The sequence below is a fragment of the Carica papaya genome, chromosome 3, assembly GCF_054855325.1.
Source record: "Carica papaya isolate Zhongbai chromosome 3, ASM5485532v1, whole genome shotgun sequence".
Classification (NCBI taxonomy): Eukaryota; Viridiplantae; Streptophyta; class Magnoliopsida; order Brassicales; family Caricaceae; genus Carica; species Carica papaya.
In genome coordinates this window covers 26,269,708-26,288,256 of record NC_142311.1, presented here as the reverse complement: position 1 = coordinate 26,288,256, position 18,549 = coordinate 26,269,708, and the positions used below count along the sequence as shown (strand labels likewise).

The 18,549-nt window shown below is 35.2% G+C and overlaps 1 protein-coding gene across 2 annotated transcripts; it reads right to left on the bottom strand.

Annotated features, from left to right (window-relative positions):
• Positions 1 to 1,583: 1,583 nt before the first annotated feature.
• LOC110811417 (putative ADP-ribosylation factor GTPase-activating protein AGD8) lies at positions 1,584 to 18,435 on the bottom strand. Of its 2 annotated transcripts, XM_088216358.1 has the most exons (8): positions 18,182 to 18,435; positions 17,886 to 18,004; positions 13,510 to 13,936; positions 5,614 to 5,871; positions 3,800 to 3,925; positions 3,252 to 3,353; positions 1,950 to 2,085; positions 1,675 to 1,862 (listed from the first exon to the last, which is right to left on the bottom strand). In XM_088216358.1, exons 1-7 carry the CDS (start codon positions 18,248 to 18,250, stop codon positions 1,978 to 1,980), a joined length of 1,209 nt encoding a protein of 402 aa, XP_088072484.1. In that variant the 5' UTR covers positions 18,251 to 18,435; the 3' UTR covers positions 1,675 to 1,862; positions 1,950 to 1,977. The 2 variants fall into 2 exon arrangements, with proteins under 2 accessions (XP_088072483.1, XP_088072484.1); XM_088216357.1 differs by having other exon boundaries at positions 1,584 to 2,085.
• Positions 18,436 to 18,549: the final 114 nt, after the last annotated feature.

Here is an 18,549-nt window from a genome sequence, read left to right as displayed (position 1 = left end):
TACATATCAAGTATATATTGTTATTATTTTGGCTGTGAAATGTTAAAAGATTACTAATATTAGTTTATTTACTTTACTTATTGTTAAGTTATAAATGTTTATATCTTGTTAGTTATTCATTATCTAATTAGTATTACTTGATAATTATGGTAATAAAATCAGTTATATTTAAGAATTTTTTATTTACTTATACAGCAAACAAATCACATTAATATAAATATACTACTATTATTTTAATAGATTTCAAAAGATACATCTATTGCATAATAATGATAGGCTAAATTTTTATCATAAGTTGTTTAAAAATGAAGAATGTCTAAAAGACTATACAACAATATGTTACTAAGAGATGAAAATAATGGAATAGTTTAACTTTAAATATGGTTCATGAACATCATTATACATAGCAAAAATGTGAATAAACACCATCATATTTTGATAGATTTGTGTAGGTTATGTTATTTATATGAGCATTTAGTCTCATTAAACATAAATATAATTGACACTATAATAATTTTTATAAGTTCTGATTATATTAGCATGACATTAGATTCTTACAAGAAAGTTTATCATTTATCAAGTAACAATCTACGTCATACCATGCACGTAAAATGATTCGCTACACTTAATTATATCGTAGTTGGTTTAAGCATAATAAATAATATTCTAATTTGAAAAAGATATAATTTTTTCTATACCCTTTTACGAAACTAATTATTAGATACAACATATATTTATAGTCATATAAATAGTGTACAAGGATCTATAATTTCTATCAAAGATGAAATCGTATCTTCTAAATATATTAAGTCGACAATTTAAAAGTTCAGAGTCATAGTATTACATAATTTATATAATAGGTATTTAAAAAAAATCGCTCAATATTTATTTATAATAGTATATGTTTGTGGTAATTGTATAAGACAATTTAACGTATTGTGTTCCCTAAATTTTTACTAAAATATAATAGACGAAACAAACATACATGTACATATTGTTTACCAGATGCACGTATCTTTTTTCCTATATAAATCAATTTTATATTTTGAACATAAAATAACAAGAAAAAGTTTATGATTTTATGTGTTTTCTCCTTTCTAAATATATCTACCTATTCTATCACATCTCTTCTCATCCTTAAATAGTTTAACAAGGTTCTTGAGAGGGAAAAAAACAAAACAAATATATATATATATATATAATTGGTTCCTTTCTGTTGATTTGCTCTTCACTATCTCTAGTTTTTACAAAATCTCAAGTTAAACGAAGCTCTTTTTGTTGTTGCTCCCATTTTCAGGATTGAGAGGAGCACTTGTTAGGATTCAAGTATTTTTCCTCTCGGAGGAGTTTAGCCCCATCTCGTTTCATACGTTTTCCGATGATTTTCAGTGTTTGATCCAACTGTGAAATTCTAAACAAAATCTATCAACTTTTTTTCTGGAAAGACAAGTCCTAAAATTTAATAAAGACAACAAAAAACCAGAAAATGTTTACCGGCATGGGACACAATTAACATACAAAACCAAGACAAATGATAAGGTATATACTTCCTTCACAGAAGGGTAAGAAGCATACTCCCTATGTCAGCTAATAATCATCGCCATAATATATAACAAAATGGAATAGAGATCTTTGTTTTTCTCTTTAAAGAAAAAATAAAGAAGCCCCAGAAAGTCACTTTTAACGGAGATACACTTCATAATACATATTGGTTCCCTACATCCTTTATTACAAAGCAGGAAATTCTGTTGGTTTACAAAATGACATTGACTCCTAAAGAAAATCTAAAAGACATAAAACCATGTATCAAAACCACTCTGTGCTAAAATAATATTTGAGAAACAGCCATCCTTCTTAAAACCCTGAAGAGTTGAAGTTTTATGTATCAAAGAATTCTTTCTTATGAACTCTTTTAAATTCGCTACACAGGACAATCACAGGTCACTTACCCAACCCTTGAGATTTTTTTCCTTATCATCACAGGATTCTGTCCTGAAGATCTGTCATTAGGGTGGAAGCTAATGAGCTAAGCTTCTTCCCAGTCTCTCCCGCAATGTTCTTGAGGGAAGAGATATCTTGTTGTGCCTGAAATGAAATTCAGAAGGGAAAAAAAAATTTTTAAAAAGGGATAATATACACGCGCACACATATATTTATTAATCAACCTCCCGTATGTAAAAAATAATAAGAAGAGAAATAAGAATAAATAAATAAATCCAAGTCATTCGCTCACCTTATTGCAGAACTGAAATCCTTTTAACAATATTTTTTTCATGATTCAATTGAATTATAATAAAATGTAATTGATGTTCACTGGGTACCAGTCAGTCCATCCGATTATTATACACTGGGGATAGAGGTAACTCAAATAGAAAATTACTTATGAATAGAAGGCCAAACAGATCATAGAAAATTAGCTTATCTTGCTCTAAGAATAGGAGATCCTCGAGTCAAAGTCAACAAAATTTGATAACTGGTCTGCACACCATGTCTATGTTGAATAGAATACACCATTCTAGAGTTCAGTTGATTTTTTTCTTTTTTCAAATGAATGTTCACTTGAACTTGAACAGAGTTCAATGCCATCAACAGAGCATCCGTCATGGTAGCCATGCTGCACTTTAGGAACTTTCAGGGGAAAAGGAAGAAAGATCAATGGATAGGTTTTGGGGAACATGAAGAGTAATGCACCGATTCTTGAGGAGCAAAGTCACCAAGTTATTGGCAACTGATTCTTAGTGCAACTACAGAAATTTTTTTCTCTAGAAAAACTATATAATTGAAATGAAGACCAAGCATAATCATTTGAGGTTGGTTCCTGGATTGCAACTCAGACAAGCTATCAGTAAAATTTGATGCCATCATTTATATTAGAGGAAACCAGGAAAGATTGCTCCACCTTTTACCAGAAAAGATAGGGAAAAAAATTTTTGGGGGACAGAATTTTCATTCTTTGCTTAAATGAGAAAAATGAAGCAGTTGAAGGACTAGAGAGTGCTCCAAAAATGAAGAAACAACGATGAGATTTATTTAACATGGAAAGGGCATTAAATAACTGGTGACGAGCCATAACAAAAAGATGCCTTTTATATCGCATTCCTTCTATCCATCCAGATAGGACCCATAATAAATAATGAAAATAAGAACAAGCGACCATCTAGCAAATAGTTAAAAACAAGGTACAAAATAAAAATGAAATCAGAGTGGTAATAATTCAACCAAAATCTGAATGCAGCAAATGGAAAACAAACCTGGAAAGATAATCGGCTGAGCAGGTCACTAGCAGTAACATCAAGAGGAGAATGATCCATGTCATGACCAAAAAGATCAGCACTAGAAATGGCTGTTGAACCCTGAATATAATGATACAACCAATGACATTAAAAAGGTACCTAAATCTAAAAATATTAGCAATTGATGCCATGACCAAGATGATAAGCACTAGAAATGGCTGCTGAACCCTGTCCATAATGATGCAACTAATGGTATGAAGAACGCAATGAGATCAACGAACACAATTAAATCAACAATGGTGGAGAAGAAAAAACCACTTTATCAATATAATAGTTCCTGGAAAATCTCAAAAATTTATGCCAGTACTATATAAATGAAATATTTTCGAAGCGCCGTAGTTAAGAAAACAAATATGATGAAAGAATCTGAATCTAAAAATTTCCATTATTAAAACACTATACAATTCGAGATAAAGATCACTCAAAAAAGAAATTCTGAAGATGTAGCCATTTAAAACAAAGTTCAATTGATACTTCCAGTAACTTAGCAATAGCAAGAGACATACTGAGTACTTCTGCAAAGTAACTTGGGCATCAACATCAGCTGCTTTGTTCTGATCCCCAAAAAACTGAGCAGAGGAAATAGATTTTGCATTTGAGAATTTCTTCCTTGCTTCATCACTTTCCTGAATCTGATGAAAATGACAATAGTGATATGAAAAATAATACTAAACAAGCACATTTATCATGCACAAGGACCAAGTCATAACTAATACGGTAAATTGAACAATCTGTTTTAATAATAAAGAAATCCAAAAAGTTTTAACCGTTAAAGACACGTCCTTTTTGAATTCTAAAACAGAACAACTTCCATTACATGACAAGATATTAGCAAGACAAAACTCCCAAAAAAAAGACAAACGACCAGAAAAGTTAATCTTCTCTGCAGTACCCACAGATGCATCTTATTTACCCACTAAAGATAAAGTCACAGGACATAAAGATTTGAGTCATTCAAACTCTTAAACAATAGCATGTTAACTATAGCTCTATACTAAAGATTGTTTGCGTAAGATGTATTTTATCATTCTTCAATTCTTTCTACAGATGATAACATGTAACAGTATCAAGAGGGAAACTGAAAAAAATACAATAGCTTATGATAGAGCAAAATATTTAACTTACCAAACTAAAACACCACCTTAATATGTTCACTACCATCATATAATATGCTTTGGGGCTATTTTCTTTTTGTAGGTTTGAATGACTAATCATTTCAGATTGATGCAAAAAAAATTTAGATTCCAGGGAACAGATTATTCATCCAAAAACAGAGATGATAAAGAGGCACTAAGTTCCAATTGATGATTTCCTGAAAAGAAAAAATTTCCAATGGATGATAACAAAATACTGTAATTAAAATTCATTTCCCTGAAACAGTATCAACTATGGATATGATGAAAGCAGCAGCTAAACTTGAAAGTACGTCCCATATGACAAGGACCTATTTGAAGGCTAATTACAAGGAATAGTATATACAATGGAAGGCGAACTTACAAAAACAAAACAATCTTCATATAGAAGCTAAATAAAGTTAAGGCCCTGTTTGGTTCAATTCTCAATCAATTACCATATTCCTTCACTTAACAAATGGTCGATAAAATTGCATCATTATTTGCATGTTCAAACCATCTTTAATCTATCTTGAATCAGAATTGAGAAAGAAATCCATTTCTGAAGATCAGTCTAACAATCAAGTGTGTATGAATAAGATAGCAATTGGGTTAGAATTAAACTAAACTGACTGTAACTGAAATCGGAGGTTGTGAAGAAGCATCTTAAAGGACAGGCCTGCATGTGAAAAAACATGATATAAAATGCAACAAGATACTGAGGAAGAGCAGAAAAAAGTTCTGCCTTCTCTGATTCAAGTAGAACTAGGACAATGACACCTTCAGTTCGGAGAGCACTCGCCCTCTCAAATTCAATTCAATTAGAAAAAACCAACAACAACAAAGTATAAAGGCCAAAATAGTGTAAGGAACATTAAGACTGTTGTGTTATATTGAAGACGAAAGACTTATCTCCCGAAATTAATTCACAATATTAAAAATTGGAATATTGCACCTCAAATATATTAATCATATGATTTTTCTTCTCAAATTTTCAAACTATATGCTGGTTAGATTCCAAAGCAACTCAGAAGCTTACATCTAGACAAGTGCAATTTATGAAAACATTATACTATTATTTTGCTTGGCAAATAATATTCAATGTTGGGCAAATTAGACACCATTCCTCAACTTACCGTTCTCACTGACATTAAAAATCTGTGCAAGGGACTGAAATATACGGAGTTACAACAAGTAATAAGACTTACTTGCACTTTTGTGGAATTTGAATTTGCTTTCTTCTGAAAACCACTATCCATTCCAAATTCTGCAAAGAAGCTGGACGACTTTGGTGGAGCTACATGGCTAAGCACTTGCATGCCACCAGAGCTCTGTTCACCAGATTGGACATTTTCTACATACTCAAAGCGAGATGTCAAAGATGCACCAACTGATGGATTGCTGTTAGTGGATGAAACTGGAACAACTGGCTCTTCAGGTTGCTGGTCGTAGAGACTTTCACTAGGCTGCATTTAAGAAATTGTCAAGAAATCAGCTGTTCAAAAATACCACATAACCACAAAAAATATCAACCAAATTAATCTTCACAAGATACTTTTCTGCTGATAACGAATGTCTCTAAGGAAATTAACTGTGTTTCTGTTTTCTTTCAAGTTGTTTTTTCCTCTCAAAGACAAAAGATAAACAACTAAGTATCTTTTGGGAAAGGTATCTCTGTTTTCCCATAATTCTGGAAATAGATCACATTGTCTCGCTTCCTTAAGACAATAGAACCACAAGTAAAGGTGCAGAATCTACAGGTCCATCTTCCTGGCCGTATAGCAAACCATGCTTAGGCCTCTCAGATCTCACTTCATTCTCCAGTGTTTGTTTAATTCCTGTCAATAAGAAATTAAAGCCTTCCCTTCGCCTTCAGTATCCCAGTTGTCATGCGTTGCTGTTCGTTTCTCCTCCTAACGATATCTAAACTGTCAATTTGAGACCTCCACTGAAGCCATTGATCAACAAAAAACAATTACTGTGAGGGGGTACTGATGGATTACAGAATCCCGCATGGCGCATGAAATCACCTACCAGCTAGCCACTTTCCTAGACTTATAATAGGTTTAACTTATAAATAAAAGAGTAGATCAATAACAAATCCAAGTCACAGGATGATAGATTCCAAATCAAGGATCTAGTTATGGGTCATTAAAAACTAAAATCAGACAATGAAGAAAGTTATGGTTTTTCCTTCCTTTCTGACCTATTTTTTATTGCAAGCTTGGGCTAGTCATAGAGAACCAAAGATCTCCAGGAGTTTAATTACTCAACCTATTTTTCTGAATAATTCTCCCACAACCTTTATTATTAGAACAGATAGCCTTTTATGGTCTACCACTTGAGAACAATGAACTGTTATCTAGAATCATAACCACCTTCATAAAAATAGCAGATCAACTTACAATTTCAAACATAAAACTCTGGGAACCCAAACCTAAAACTGCATCGCTCTAACTAAACAACATACTGTCATCTAGATATCTGACGTACTCAATAAATCAAACATATAAAATAAAACACACAGCAAGACTAATCCTGCTTCTTTTTCTCATGAGTGAACCTCCTACGAAATTTGCCCGTAAAGGGTTCTCTACTTCATTTTTAACACTTGCACATTTGAAATGTAGGAGAAGTACGAGAGGGTACCTGATATTACTATAAGAAACTTAAAGCACTTGTGTATTAATTTTGAAAATGAGCAACTAAGTGTTTGGATCGGATAAATACTGGTAGAAAAGTTTATCGTAAAAATTTTGCAGTTGTTTTTTAATTAAATTTTTTTTTTGAGATAAAAGAGAAGCAAATATGTATTGAAGTGTAGGTACCAAGGGGGTGCCGCTCATGTACAAAGAATTTAAAGTAAAAGAGCATATTTACAATAAAATCAAAATCATAAAGGCTAAGTAGATTATATCCTAGAATAATGGACCCAAAAAAGTGAAACTATTTGTCCTTGATGCTGCCAAAACTATCCTCTTTACCTTCAAAAGCTCTATTGTTTCTTTCTTTCCGGATGATCCAGGAAATGGTAAGAGGAATTAGTCGAAGTTTCTTGTTTCCTTTGCACAGAAATTCTCACACCTTCAATTTGTCTTTTATTGAACCAGCAATGACCCATTTAATACAAGAAGCCCGTAGACCATGGTCCATAAATTATGTGTGAAAGGGGCAGAGAAGTAGGAGATGATTGCAAGATTCTGCATTTTCCTTGCAAAGGAAGCATCTATTGGTTAAAGTTATACCTCTTTTCACAAGATTGTCAATGGCAAGGATTCGTTATCTTGCTGCCTCTCAAGCAAAAAAGGAAATATGAGGGGAGGCATTGGTCTTCCAAATCATTGTAACCGGAAAATAAGAACTCTTTGCCCCATCTTGGCCGGCCTTATGCTAATAAAATGTTTTGACCGAGAAGTTGCCATCGTTACCAAGAGACCAGTGAAGTTTATCCCCTTATTGGTGGGTTGAAATTCGGCCAAGAGTGATAACAAGTTTTCAAATTCTTCAATCTCCCAGTCTTGCTAGTTCCTATCTACCACAATGTTCCATCCATTGCCATTCTCAGCATCAAAAGCTTTTTTCAACCATCGTATTCTTGTCTCTGGAAATCACATAAATGACTGGGAATCGGTTCTGGCGTTTGGAGGAGCCACACCATCAGTCTGTCCAGAAATTAATTTTATTACCCCTGCCGGCAGACCATCCAAACAGTCAAAAACACTTGCACTGATGTTAGTAATGCCTCTCCAAAGGCTTTTGCCATAAATGTTATCTCGCCCACTGTAATGCTTCTGCCTGTCATTTAAATTCCACTTGCAATCAATGATCTTTTTCCACAAATTATCACTCTCATTCCAGAATCTCCATATCCATTTTCCTTGAAGAACTTTGTTTGTTGTGGTTACAGACCTTAGACCTATTTCCCCAAATTTTTAGGCCTGTTTCACATCATCTCATTTTACAAAGTGGAATTTCCTCTTATTTTCTTCACTAGCCATAGAAATCTGCATTGAATCATCCTAGCCTTTTAGCCACTTTAGCCGGGATGGTGAGAAGAGAAAGAAAGTAAGTTGGAAGATTGGAAAGGGTAATTTTAATCAGTGTTAGTCTTCCACCCTTAGAAAAGTTCCTTTTCCAACTAGCAAGCCTTTTTTTCAAATAGATCAACTACCGGCTCCCAACTTGTTCCATCCTTGTAATTTGCACCAAGGGAAACACCAAGATATTTGATAGGAAGCAGAGAAATTTTCCAGTTCAGCACACGAGCAAGAGATTCAGCTTCATTGTTTAGGCCCATACCAACCAGCTCAAACTTCCCCATATTAATACGAATCCTGGAGACAGCTTGAAAACAAAGTAACATACAATCTCAGATTGAGAAGATTGTTGGCTTCAGGTTGACAGAATAGTAATGTATCTTCAGCAAAGAATAGGTGAGTTAGCTCAATTTTCTTTTCCTTCCCCACCGTGATACCTTTAATGAGGCTTAGAGTTCTGGCCTGTTCAAGCAATTTATTCAAAGCTTCCATAACTAGAATGAAAAGCAATGGAAAGAGAGGATCACCTTGTCTCAAGTCTCTTGATGCATTGACGAAAAATGAGGGGCCTCCATTAATCATGACAGCAAAACTAGTTGAGGAAATACACATCCTAATCCACCTCCTCCATTTAATCCCAAAATCAGATTTCTCAAACATGTAATCAATGAAATCCCAACTGACATTATCAAAAGCTTTCTCCATATCTAGCTTACACAGTATCCCCCTTTTCTTATTGCGTAACAGATCATCCACAACCTCGTTTGCAATCATTATCGCATCGGTAATCTGCCTTCCTTCTACAAAGGCATGCTGGCAGTCTCCAATGATTGATTTAAGAGATTCTGAATGTCTTCTGGGAAGCACTTTTGCAAGGAGTTTGTAAATAGATCCAATCAGACTAATGGGCCAAAAACCACTGAAGCATTTGGCACCCTCTTTTTTGGGAATCAGCACTATAAAAGTGGAATTTATGGATTTTACGAATGAGCCATACTTATGGAAATCATTAAAGAAATCAATGACGTCTTGTTGAAACCATCGGGTCCAGGGGCTTTGTCACCATTACAATCTTTTAAGCAGGCAAATATTTCTTCTTCGTTAAATTCAGATTCCAGATACACCTGATCGGATTCCCCGATTCTGTTGAAACAAATATTGTCTATTTTTGGCATGTTATAGAATTCTTCTTTGTATAGGAGTTGGAAGTGTTTTTTAGCTGCTTCTCTCATGGCCTCATTACCAGTAACGGAGTCACCATTAACCAAAATATCTTCCACATAATTGATTCTTCTCCGATAATTAGCTAAGCAGTGGAAATATTTTGAATTTTTATCTCCCTCCATTAGCCACTTTTCTCTTACTTTTTTTTTCCAGGATATAGCTTCCCAAAGCATTCGGTTTGCAAGTTCCACTCTCAGCTTGTTTCTTTTTTCTTTGCCATCAGAATCAAGCCCGCCTTCTGCCTCATTGTAATCCAGATCAGCCAGTTCATTCAATAAATCTGATACACGCTCTTCCTCCTTAAGCCCCACCTCCTTGGTCCACCTTTTGATTTCATTTTTCAGATGGAGGAGTTTATTGGCAAGTCTGTAATTGGCGATCCCCTGAGTGACAGTTTCCTTCCAAAACCCAGAAATCATGGCTCTAAAGCTATCCACTTTAAGTCATTTATTGTCAATATGAAAAGGAACGGGACCCCACCTAATCCCATCAGAAGATAAACAAATAGGGAAGTGATCAGAGAGAGGGCAGGGAAGTACCTTTTGATTCTAGCCAGGGAGGGTAAGGAGGAGATTCATGGAGACAAGAAATCTGTCAATGCAGGAAAAAGCGGGTGTATCACGATGATTGCTTCAGGTCCATCTTCCCCCATTCAGTGGTAAGTCCTCCAGGCCAAGATTATCAATATTTTCTTGAAAATTTTGAGCACAAGAGATTGAAAATTGGTTGCCTGACTTCTCGTTATGCTTCAGGACCATATTAAAGTCCCCACCGACCACATCATTCATCCCCCACTGGTCTTGACAATGTAAAAGTTCTGCACACAAAAGATTTCTGTTTGAAGTATTACCTCTGCAGTAAACCCTGGAGAAAAAACCAAGGATCTCTATTGGAATGGTTAACAAATAGACATAACAAAGTAGTTTTGCCCATAATATAGTCAGTGCAGAGCATGAGGTCCTTTTTCCACAAGATCAAAATGCCCCCCACAGTGTTGGTTGTTGGCAATGACAGCCAGCCAATATCATGTTAATTCCATAGGCTCTTCACGATAAGGTCATTTGTGGAGTCTAGTTTTGATTCTCGAAAACAAACCAAATCCGATTTCCATCGATTCAGACAGCCTCTGATAATATTCCTTTTTTTTCGAGTTGTTTAGGCCCATTACATTCCACGATAATATTTTCCCAATCATTAATCTTCTGCAGACGACTCACCACTACCCATAGCTTTTAGATTTTTTTATTGTAATTTATAGCGAATTGCAATCGCTTCAATTACCTGATACCTCCTTCAATCATTTTCCTCTTTGGTTTGCTTGTCGATTCTGCCCTTTTTTTCTTTTTGAGCATTCTTTTTTCTAATTCAACGAACAGAGCCATTGCTTGTTGATCAAATCCTTCGAATGTGACTCCCAATAGTTTGCTTACTCGAATGATGTTTCTTCGTACTCAAGTTGAGTAAAAATGATCTATCTCCGTCTCCGTCATTTCTATTTCCCCAGCTAATACCAGGTCCGAAGTGGAGCTTGCACACAGAATTGCACAAGGGAGTACCGTTTCCATAGCTAGAACCATCTCAAGACCCGACAAATAACAAGAAATAAAAGGACTAAGAGGAGGAATGAAATGCTCACCTTAGTGTTGAAGCTCCTCAATTGATTCAAAGTCGGAAAATAGGGACAGGCCACTCAGAGTGACTCTCTTCACCGTCAACTAGGGCATCAGGTTCAATATATGCATGAGCTGCAACTGAGTCCCCTTTTTCAATTACTTTCAACGGGTCAGGGCCAATGGACAGGGTTCAGGTTAGAGAAGACTTAGCCTTTCGTTTTGGTCATTGCCACTTAACTTTTGGGCTTTTGGATTTTGGCCAAGAGTAAATTTTCTTAGCTTCCTTGTTGAGCTTGATGCGTTCAACTCACTTGCCCTTTTCTTCCCATGAGAATTTAGGCTTCGATAAACTTTTGTTGGGAGTTTTGGCGATTTTGACTGAGCCTATGGTTGCCTTTTTGGTCTAAGCATTACTTTTTGACCCCTTCACATGCGGGGAAAGCCCACAAAGACAATCAGCATTTTGAAATTCAAATAGGGCAATCATCAGGTCGGGTTTCGTCGCTTTTACCCGGAAAGAGTTTACCCTACCCGTCTGCAGAATCTATGCAAATGAGACCATTTCCTCCTGTTCTAACACTAAACAAAGACCATGCTAGCAATGTGGGCATCGAAGAGAGGGGTCTTACCTGAGTGAAGGCTACTCAAAGTTAGGAATTGAGACTGTAGGCTCCGGCTCAAATTTTTGAAAGGATTAATAATGGGAACTTCTGCTAATTTGAAGATAGATTTCATAAATCGCCACCATCTTCTAGCTTCTATACCTTCTAGGAAGAAAATTCTTTTTGGTTTATTACCCCTTTCCTCAGTCATCACCAGAAATCGACCTCTTCTGTTCCAACCAAGCACTAGTGACAGTCTGTGATTTTGGTCGTTCCTAATTTTTCCCCAAGTTTTGTCACCCTTGTTCCAATAAAAGTCACCTAGGATTTCTATGAGCCAATTTACGTCCATTTGTCAATGGTTATCAAAACCCTGAAGTCATGACCATTCTCGCTTATCTTCATATCGTTCATTTTCTTTCCAACCCAAGTTATATCAAAAGATTTACTATTGATGGGAACCAATCTTCTATTTTGGTAGAACAACATTTGAGTGAGATATTGTCCACCACCGATGCGATTCCCCAATGACTCTATGCTCACAGATATTGTTTGTGAAGAAGGGTCTAGTGTTTTAGGTGTCGACGTCGGCTAGGGTTTGTGGTAGGAAAGAGAGAGGAAAGAGGAGAGCACAGAAAGGTTGCCAGAAATACTGAATATGTTAATGGGGATAAACAAGTGCTGAATATGTTAAGTATATGCACAAAAAGTCAAATGCATCTTTCTTCCTTTAAAGGTGCTTACAAGCATATAATGAACAAATGTTCAAAATTTTTCTTTTTTCGTTTAACCAAACAGAAAATCTGATGGGTCACATAACCAATACTATATGCCATCTAAATCTATTTGACTCAATATTCCTAAATTATCTGCCTATTTTATTGGTCCTATTAGGCATTAGACTTACTCAACAACCAAGATTGAACGGATGCTTGTTGCATCATTAGCTGACAAAAGCACATTTACATTTTCTATTTTATGTAACTTGTTATCCCCATTTGTTGGCAACCAAAAAGCCCTTCGCAAAATATCAACGCAAAGAAATATTTGAAAGTAGAAGAGAAAATGTTTTTTTTTTTTGAGATAAAAGAGTAGAAAAATGTATTGAAGTGTAGGCACCAAATGGGTGCCGCTCATATACAAAAACTTTACAAGTCAATGAGCATATCTGCAATAAAACCTAAATCATCAAGGCTAAAAGAGTTATGTTCCAAGACAACGAAACCAAAAAAGTGAAACCATTTATCCTTGATGTAGTCAAAATTATCCTCTTTGCCTTCAAAAGCTCTATTATTTCTTTCTTTCCAGATGACCCAAAAGATGGTGAGAGTTATTAGTAGAAGAGAAAATGTTACAAATTACTAACTAGATTACTTTGATAACATGACTGTGACAAATGTTAATAAGATTCATTCTCGTTTGTCATTAATCAATAACATTTTTTAGTCAGAAAGAGGCTCTTTATATCATTTGCTGGAGGGTTCACGAGTATACTTTTACCTTCTCAACTATAAATTATGCATCAATATTCAGTTAACCAGAAAAAAAAAACAAAAAAAAAGGAACTCAAAATGATACTAAATGAAAATTTGAGAAAAAAATGAGAGTGAAAGAAACAGAAGTGTCACCTTGCTAGTAAGCTTTCGAGCACCAAGCCCCCCAGTCTTACCAGTTTTCTTTGCACCAAGAGGCTTCTTGACGGTACTGATAACACCTGAGTAAGAAGCTTTAGGTGAAGCAGGAACATCAGGTGTCTCTTGCCTACCTAGGGAGCTAGGAGCTTCATTGGCTTTTATATCGGGCAATCCATTAGCTGCTTGTGCTGACTGGGAAGCAACAGGTGATGATGGCAAACCTGCTTCCTCTGCCATACTTTTACCAACTTCTTTTGAAAGCAGTTGCCTATATAACTCAGCAGCTCTTGAGGTATACTTTGCCTCAATTTTGCCTCCATCAGTCCATCCATGCTGCTTAAAGAAAACATGCGCACGGTTGTTTCCCCCAAACGTCATCATTCTCAACTGCTCAGGACTCCATGAATCTAAATTTGTAGACCTACACAAAGATAATAACATCAAAACTTTTTTCTCAAATACAAAGCAAGGAAAAAACCAATGGATAAAGGATGATTTGAGGCATAAACACAAGAGAAGAAGAGAATGTGTAATGCACTAGTATGTGCACATGAAATATAGGACAAAATAGAAAGTTAATTTGCTAATAGGTTATGAGTTACCTCACGCCTCACAACTAAGGTGAGAGTTTGATTACATCAGATAATCGCAATTTCATCCAAAAATCACATGGAACAAGTTTGCTGTATAAATTCTCTGAACATTTGTATTGAATGATGGATGTCTCAAGTAAGATTACAAACACACAGGTGTACCTTCATTAAATCACTGAGTTCAGTTATAAACTTCTACTATATTGTGAATTCTATCATATCAGTAACTGTTACAAATTTGAATTATTCTCTTAATTTGGTTTTCTTCCTTTCTTTATATAGTTCTTTAATTTTTTTAAGTTGACTTTATTTTTTTCTTATAATTTTTTTTATTGTGTACATTTTATTTTTTACATTCTTTTACTTTATCGATAATATTTTCAATTATGTAAGTTACATGTTTATATTTTAATCAAAAAATAATTTTTAGATCAGTTTACTAGCTTTATTGTTAGAAAAACTGTTAACCGATTAATCACTACACTAATTAAGTCAATATTACTTGGTAAATACATTAGGGCGGTAATGTAGTTACTGATACTAAGAACAAACAGAAATATCACATCATACAATCAGAAATTTGCAACTATAATTGAGTATTATATTGAAAAAGAATATATCAGCATATATAACATTAAAATAAAATTAATTTTTTTTCAATTTTAATGTTTCCATAGTATATGACGATAAAATTAACATTTTTACTAAAAGTTCATATCTGCATAGAGTGGGACCAATATTGAAAATTGTGCCATTTAATTGGTACGTCTTTTTATGTAATATGATAATGATATTCACCATGCTGTCTCCTACTATATGATGTGCTAATTTTACTTTCTATCAACTTTTAATCCATTAACACTAGAAAACCCACTTTTTTGTAGGAATGATTGGATTAATAAAAACAACTATGGATTGTTCTTTACGTATTTTTATGATAAGAACACCGCTAAGTCTGACAAGATAAAAACTTATAACTTCTGCCAAAGGAAAATGTTAAAAGGTAGTTTACATAATAAAAATCAGCATTAGACAGCTTCCAATCTCTTAGCAACCTAACCAAAATAGGGAGAATCGACTAGTAGTATACTGGGCGGTGCTTTTAACAAAAGTGAGCCTGCCCCTTTTGGAGAGGAAATCCCTCTTCCATCCCACAATTCCTCTATCAAATCTGTTAATTACCGGATCCCCACATCTCCATTCATAAAACTGGTACAAAAGGAAGATCAAGATATTTAAGAGGACGAGAAGATACCGTACACCCTAGATCCCAACATAAACTTCACCATCCAAACCATTACTCGAAAGGACCAGTTCAGATCTGGCCATGTTAATCTTGAGCCCAGAAACAGCTTAAGCACAAAGCAAAATGCACATGAAATGAAGGAGAGCTTCCTTATTAGGCTAGCAAGTCAATCCATTCCCCGTCTCCAATATCCAAAGAATCAAACACAAGGTCATCAAGAGCAGGCCTCCGCTCCTCAAGCTCAGTGTACAAACCAACAAAGAAACCCTTCACACTCCTTTGCCCCTGCATCAACTTTGAAAATTTGCCCCCTCATGTCCAACCTCTCCACATAATTGCATCCCCTATGAATAAAGCAATGCCACAAAAGAATATAGTTTTTCTTTCCCTTTCATTAATCCATAAAACCCTCAAATCACTATCTACAAAGAATTTCCTCCATGAGATATAAATTGGGAATTTCTACTCTAATTCTTCCCTTTCCTCCTTTTGCCATTTAACAAGCTTCTCCCAATATCTTTCTCATCTAGCTCTTCCAACAAACGGACTAGACAATCTCTCCTTTTGTTGAAAGCCCTAAGCTAATCCTTATTTCAAAGTCTGAACTTCCTTTTGACATGTTGAATCTCCTTGCAACTCTAAAACTGTGAAAACCACCGGAATACCATGCTGGGGAGGAAAATCAATGACGCCGCAAGTATCAAAAAAAGCCTGAAATTCATCCACAAAAGCCTAAGAGAAAAGATCTCCCGAACTTCTCATGCCCATTCGAACCAAGTTAAAGTCACTTTCAAAAGAAATAAAAAATTTAAAGTGACCCCAAATTGCCCAAGGAAAATCCACCATTTCCATCTAGCAGTTGCCAAATCATTCAATAAAGCCCCCATCTCTCTTTCTCTCTTCCCACCCCATTACAACAAACCCACATAAACAAATAGCACAACCCTATGGCATTTTAATTTAGAAACAAAAGAAATAGCACAATCACCCCTCTATTAGTCCACAAGTTCCACTATCCTATCGTCCCGCATCCTTAAAATCCACCTGCAATCCTCGCCACAAGTAAGCCACACCAGCCCACATCCCCACCTTTCAACAAGCCATGCATCATGTTAACAAACATAGGTTCAAATTTAGTTTCTTGAAGAGACAATCTACAGCTTCCATTTAGCTAGGCGACCCTTGATGATTGCCTTTTTGCTTTTTTGTTCACTCCCTTCAATCCCAAAAGACTATCTTTTTTTAACATAATTTCAGCAAATATTGCAAATCAAATGCACCCCTAGCCCCTTGTAAACCTTATTCCCCTTTTCCTAATAAATAGAGCAATGCAATAATATATTTTCCGGATTCTGAGATTGATTGGACCAAGATTTGAAGAATCCCCTTAAAGAAAGGGCATCTCATGAGATACGCAACCGGAACTCAGTCTCAGCATCCTTCCATCTTCACTTCACTGTCAGGGACACTGATTCCCAAGCTACCCGCAGATCAATAACTTGCTTGGAACCAACCATGAACTGGAACATACTTAAGCCAAAAATATAACGAACAATCTTTAAGAGTCTCCATCAACTACCTAAAAAAAAACTCTCCTTTTAACATGGCCCTTCCTTTCCATAAACACCAAATAACTTTCCTTGTCTTTCTTTCCGAAGGCATCCCAATTTAGCCTTCAAGTTCCTTACCCATGAAGTCAGTCCTTTCTCCCAATAAAAGTCACTCAAGGAGCTGAACCAATGATCCTCGTCCCACTAAGAGAAATGGAAGAGAGAGAATGAAATTCACACTCCTAAATTTTTAAGCAATCTATCTCACAACCTTATCATAACAAAGTCAAATCCTCTCTACAACCAAACTCCTCCAAAGGGAAGAAAATGGCGTGTCTGGCGACAGACTTGAATGCACGAAATTTGATAATTAGATCAGATGGATGATGCTTTGAGGAATGAATATGACAAGAAACTACTTGTTCTATATGAACTAGTTAGACTCCAATATGCCAAATAAGCTCTACACTATATAAGTATATGAACTTGTATATCATATACTGCATGTACATGTTTGCATGTTTGTATACAAGTAGCTCACAAGTTCATAACTGATTTGAATTTTCTTATGAGCTTACTACCTTGATAATACCTTATCCAACTTCAATCCAGCCTAACTCAGGTTTATAACTCAATTAACAACTATATTTCCTTAGTAGTAAGGAATCACTGATTCATTTATAAGTAAAAAAAAAATATAGCAATGGAATACCCAGGTTCTTCGTACATTTCATTATGATAAGAAACTAAAACAAGTTACAATATCACATGAGTTCGAAACATAATTATCCATACAAAACATAAGGGTGCGTCAAAAGAATAAACTACATCAGTTCAAAGTTCAAACCTAATACCGGAAATCAAATAGCCAAATCAGCTCATCAGCACTGTAAAAACAATTAAAATGACGAACGAACTAACGATCTAAAAGAGAAAAAAAGAAAAAAAAAAAAAAAAAAAAGCACTAATTCAAATTACTACCTTACAAAGCTTATGTGAACACCAAGACTCCGATGAACCGCAGAGCAATCGATGCAGAGAAAGATGCCATATGTCACCGATGCCCAAGTAGGGTTCTTCGCATTACAATCAAAACACATCTAAAGCGAGCGAAAAAAAAAAAAAAAAGACCATCAAATTTTCAGGATCCATCAACTGAATTGTTAGATCTGAAACAGATCTAAATGGCACAAATCACATCCACCACAAAACATAAACGAAATGCATATATCAAAGCAAAGAATCAATAAACATAAAATACAAACAATTTAACGGACCTTGTTTTCCGATTTTGCTTTCAGCTTTCTGAAAATAGCGCTCTTATCATTAAGGTTTTCGGACGCCATTAGAGAGCGCAAATGAAAAAATATTTAGAGGGAGAAATTGATCCCAAAAAAGACAATTAGTTTAAGAGAAAAAAGGGTTTGGAATTGGAGTCTGAAGAGGTGATTGATCACCTCCTCAGGGAACTAAAACAGGGAAAAGAGAAGAAACCGCAAAAATGTTTTTGCTTTTTTATTTTTTTCCTCTTTTGGCCCCCCCTTTCGAGTCGCATATAAATAGTCGGTGATTTAAATTTTATTTAGAGCGTATTTATTAATTGACGAAAATACCCTTGAGATTCTCATTTCACCGTACGTCAATT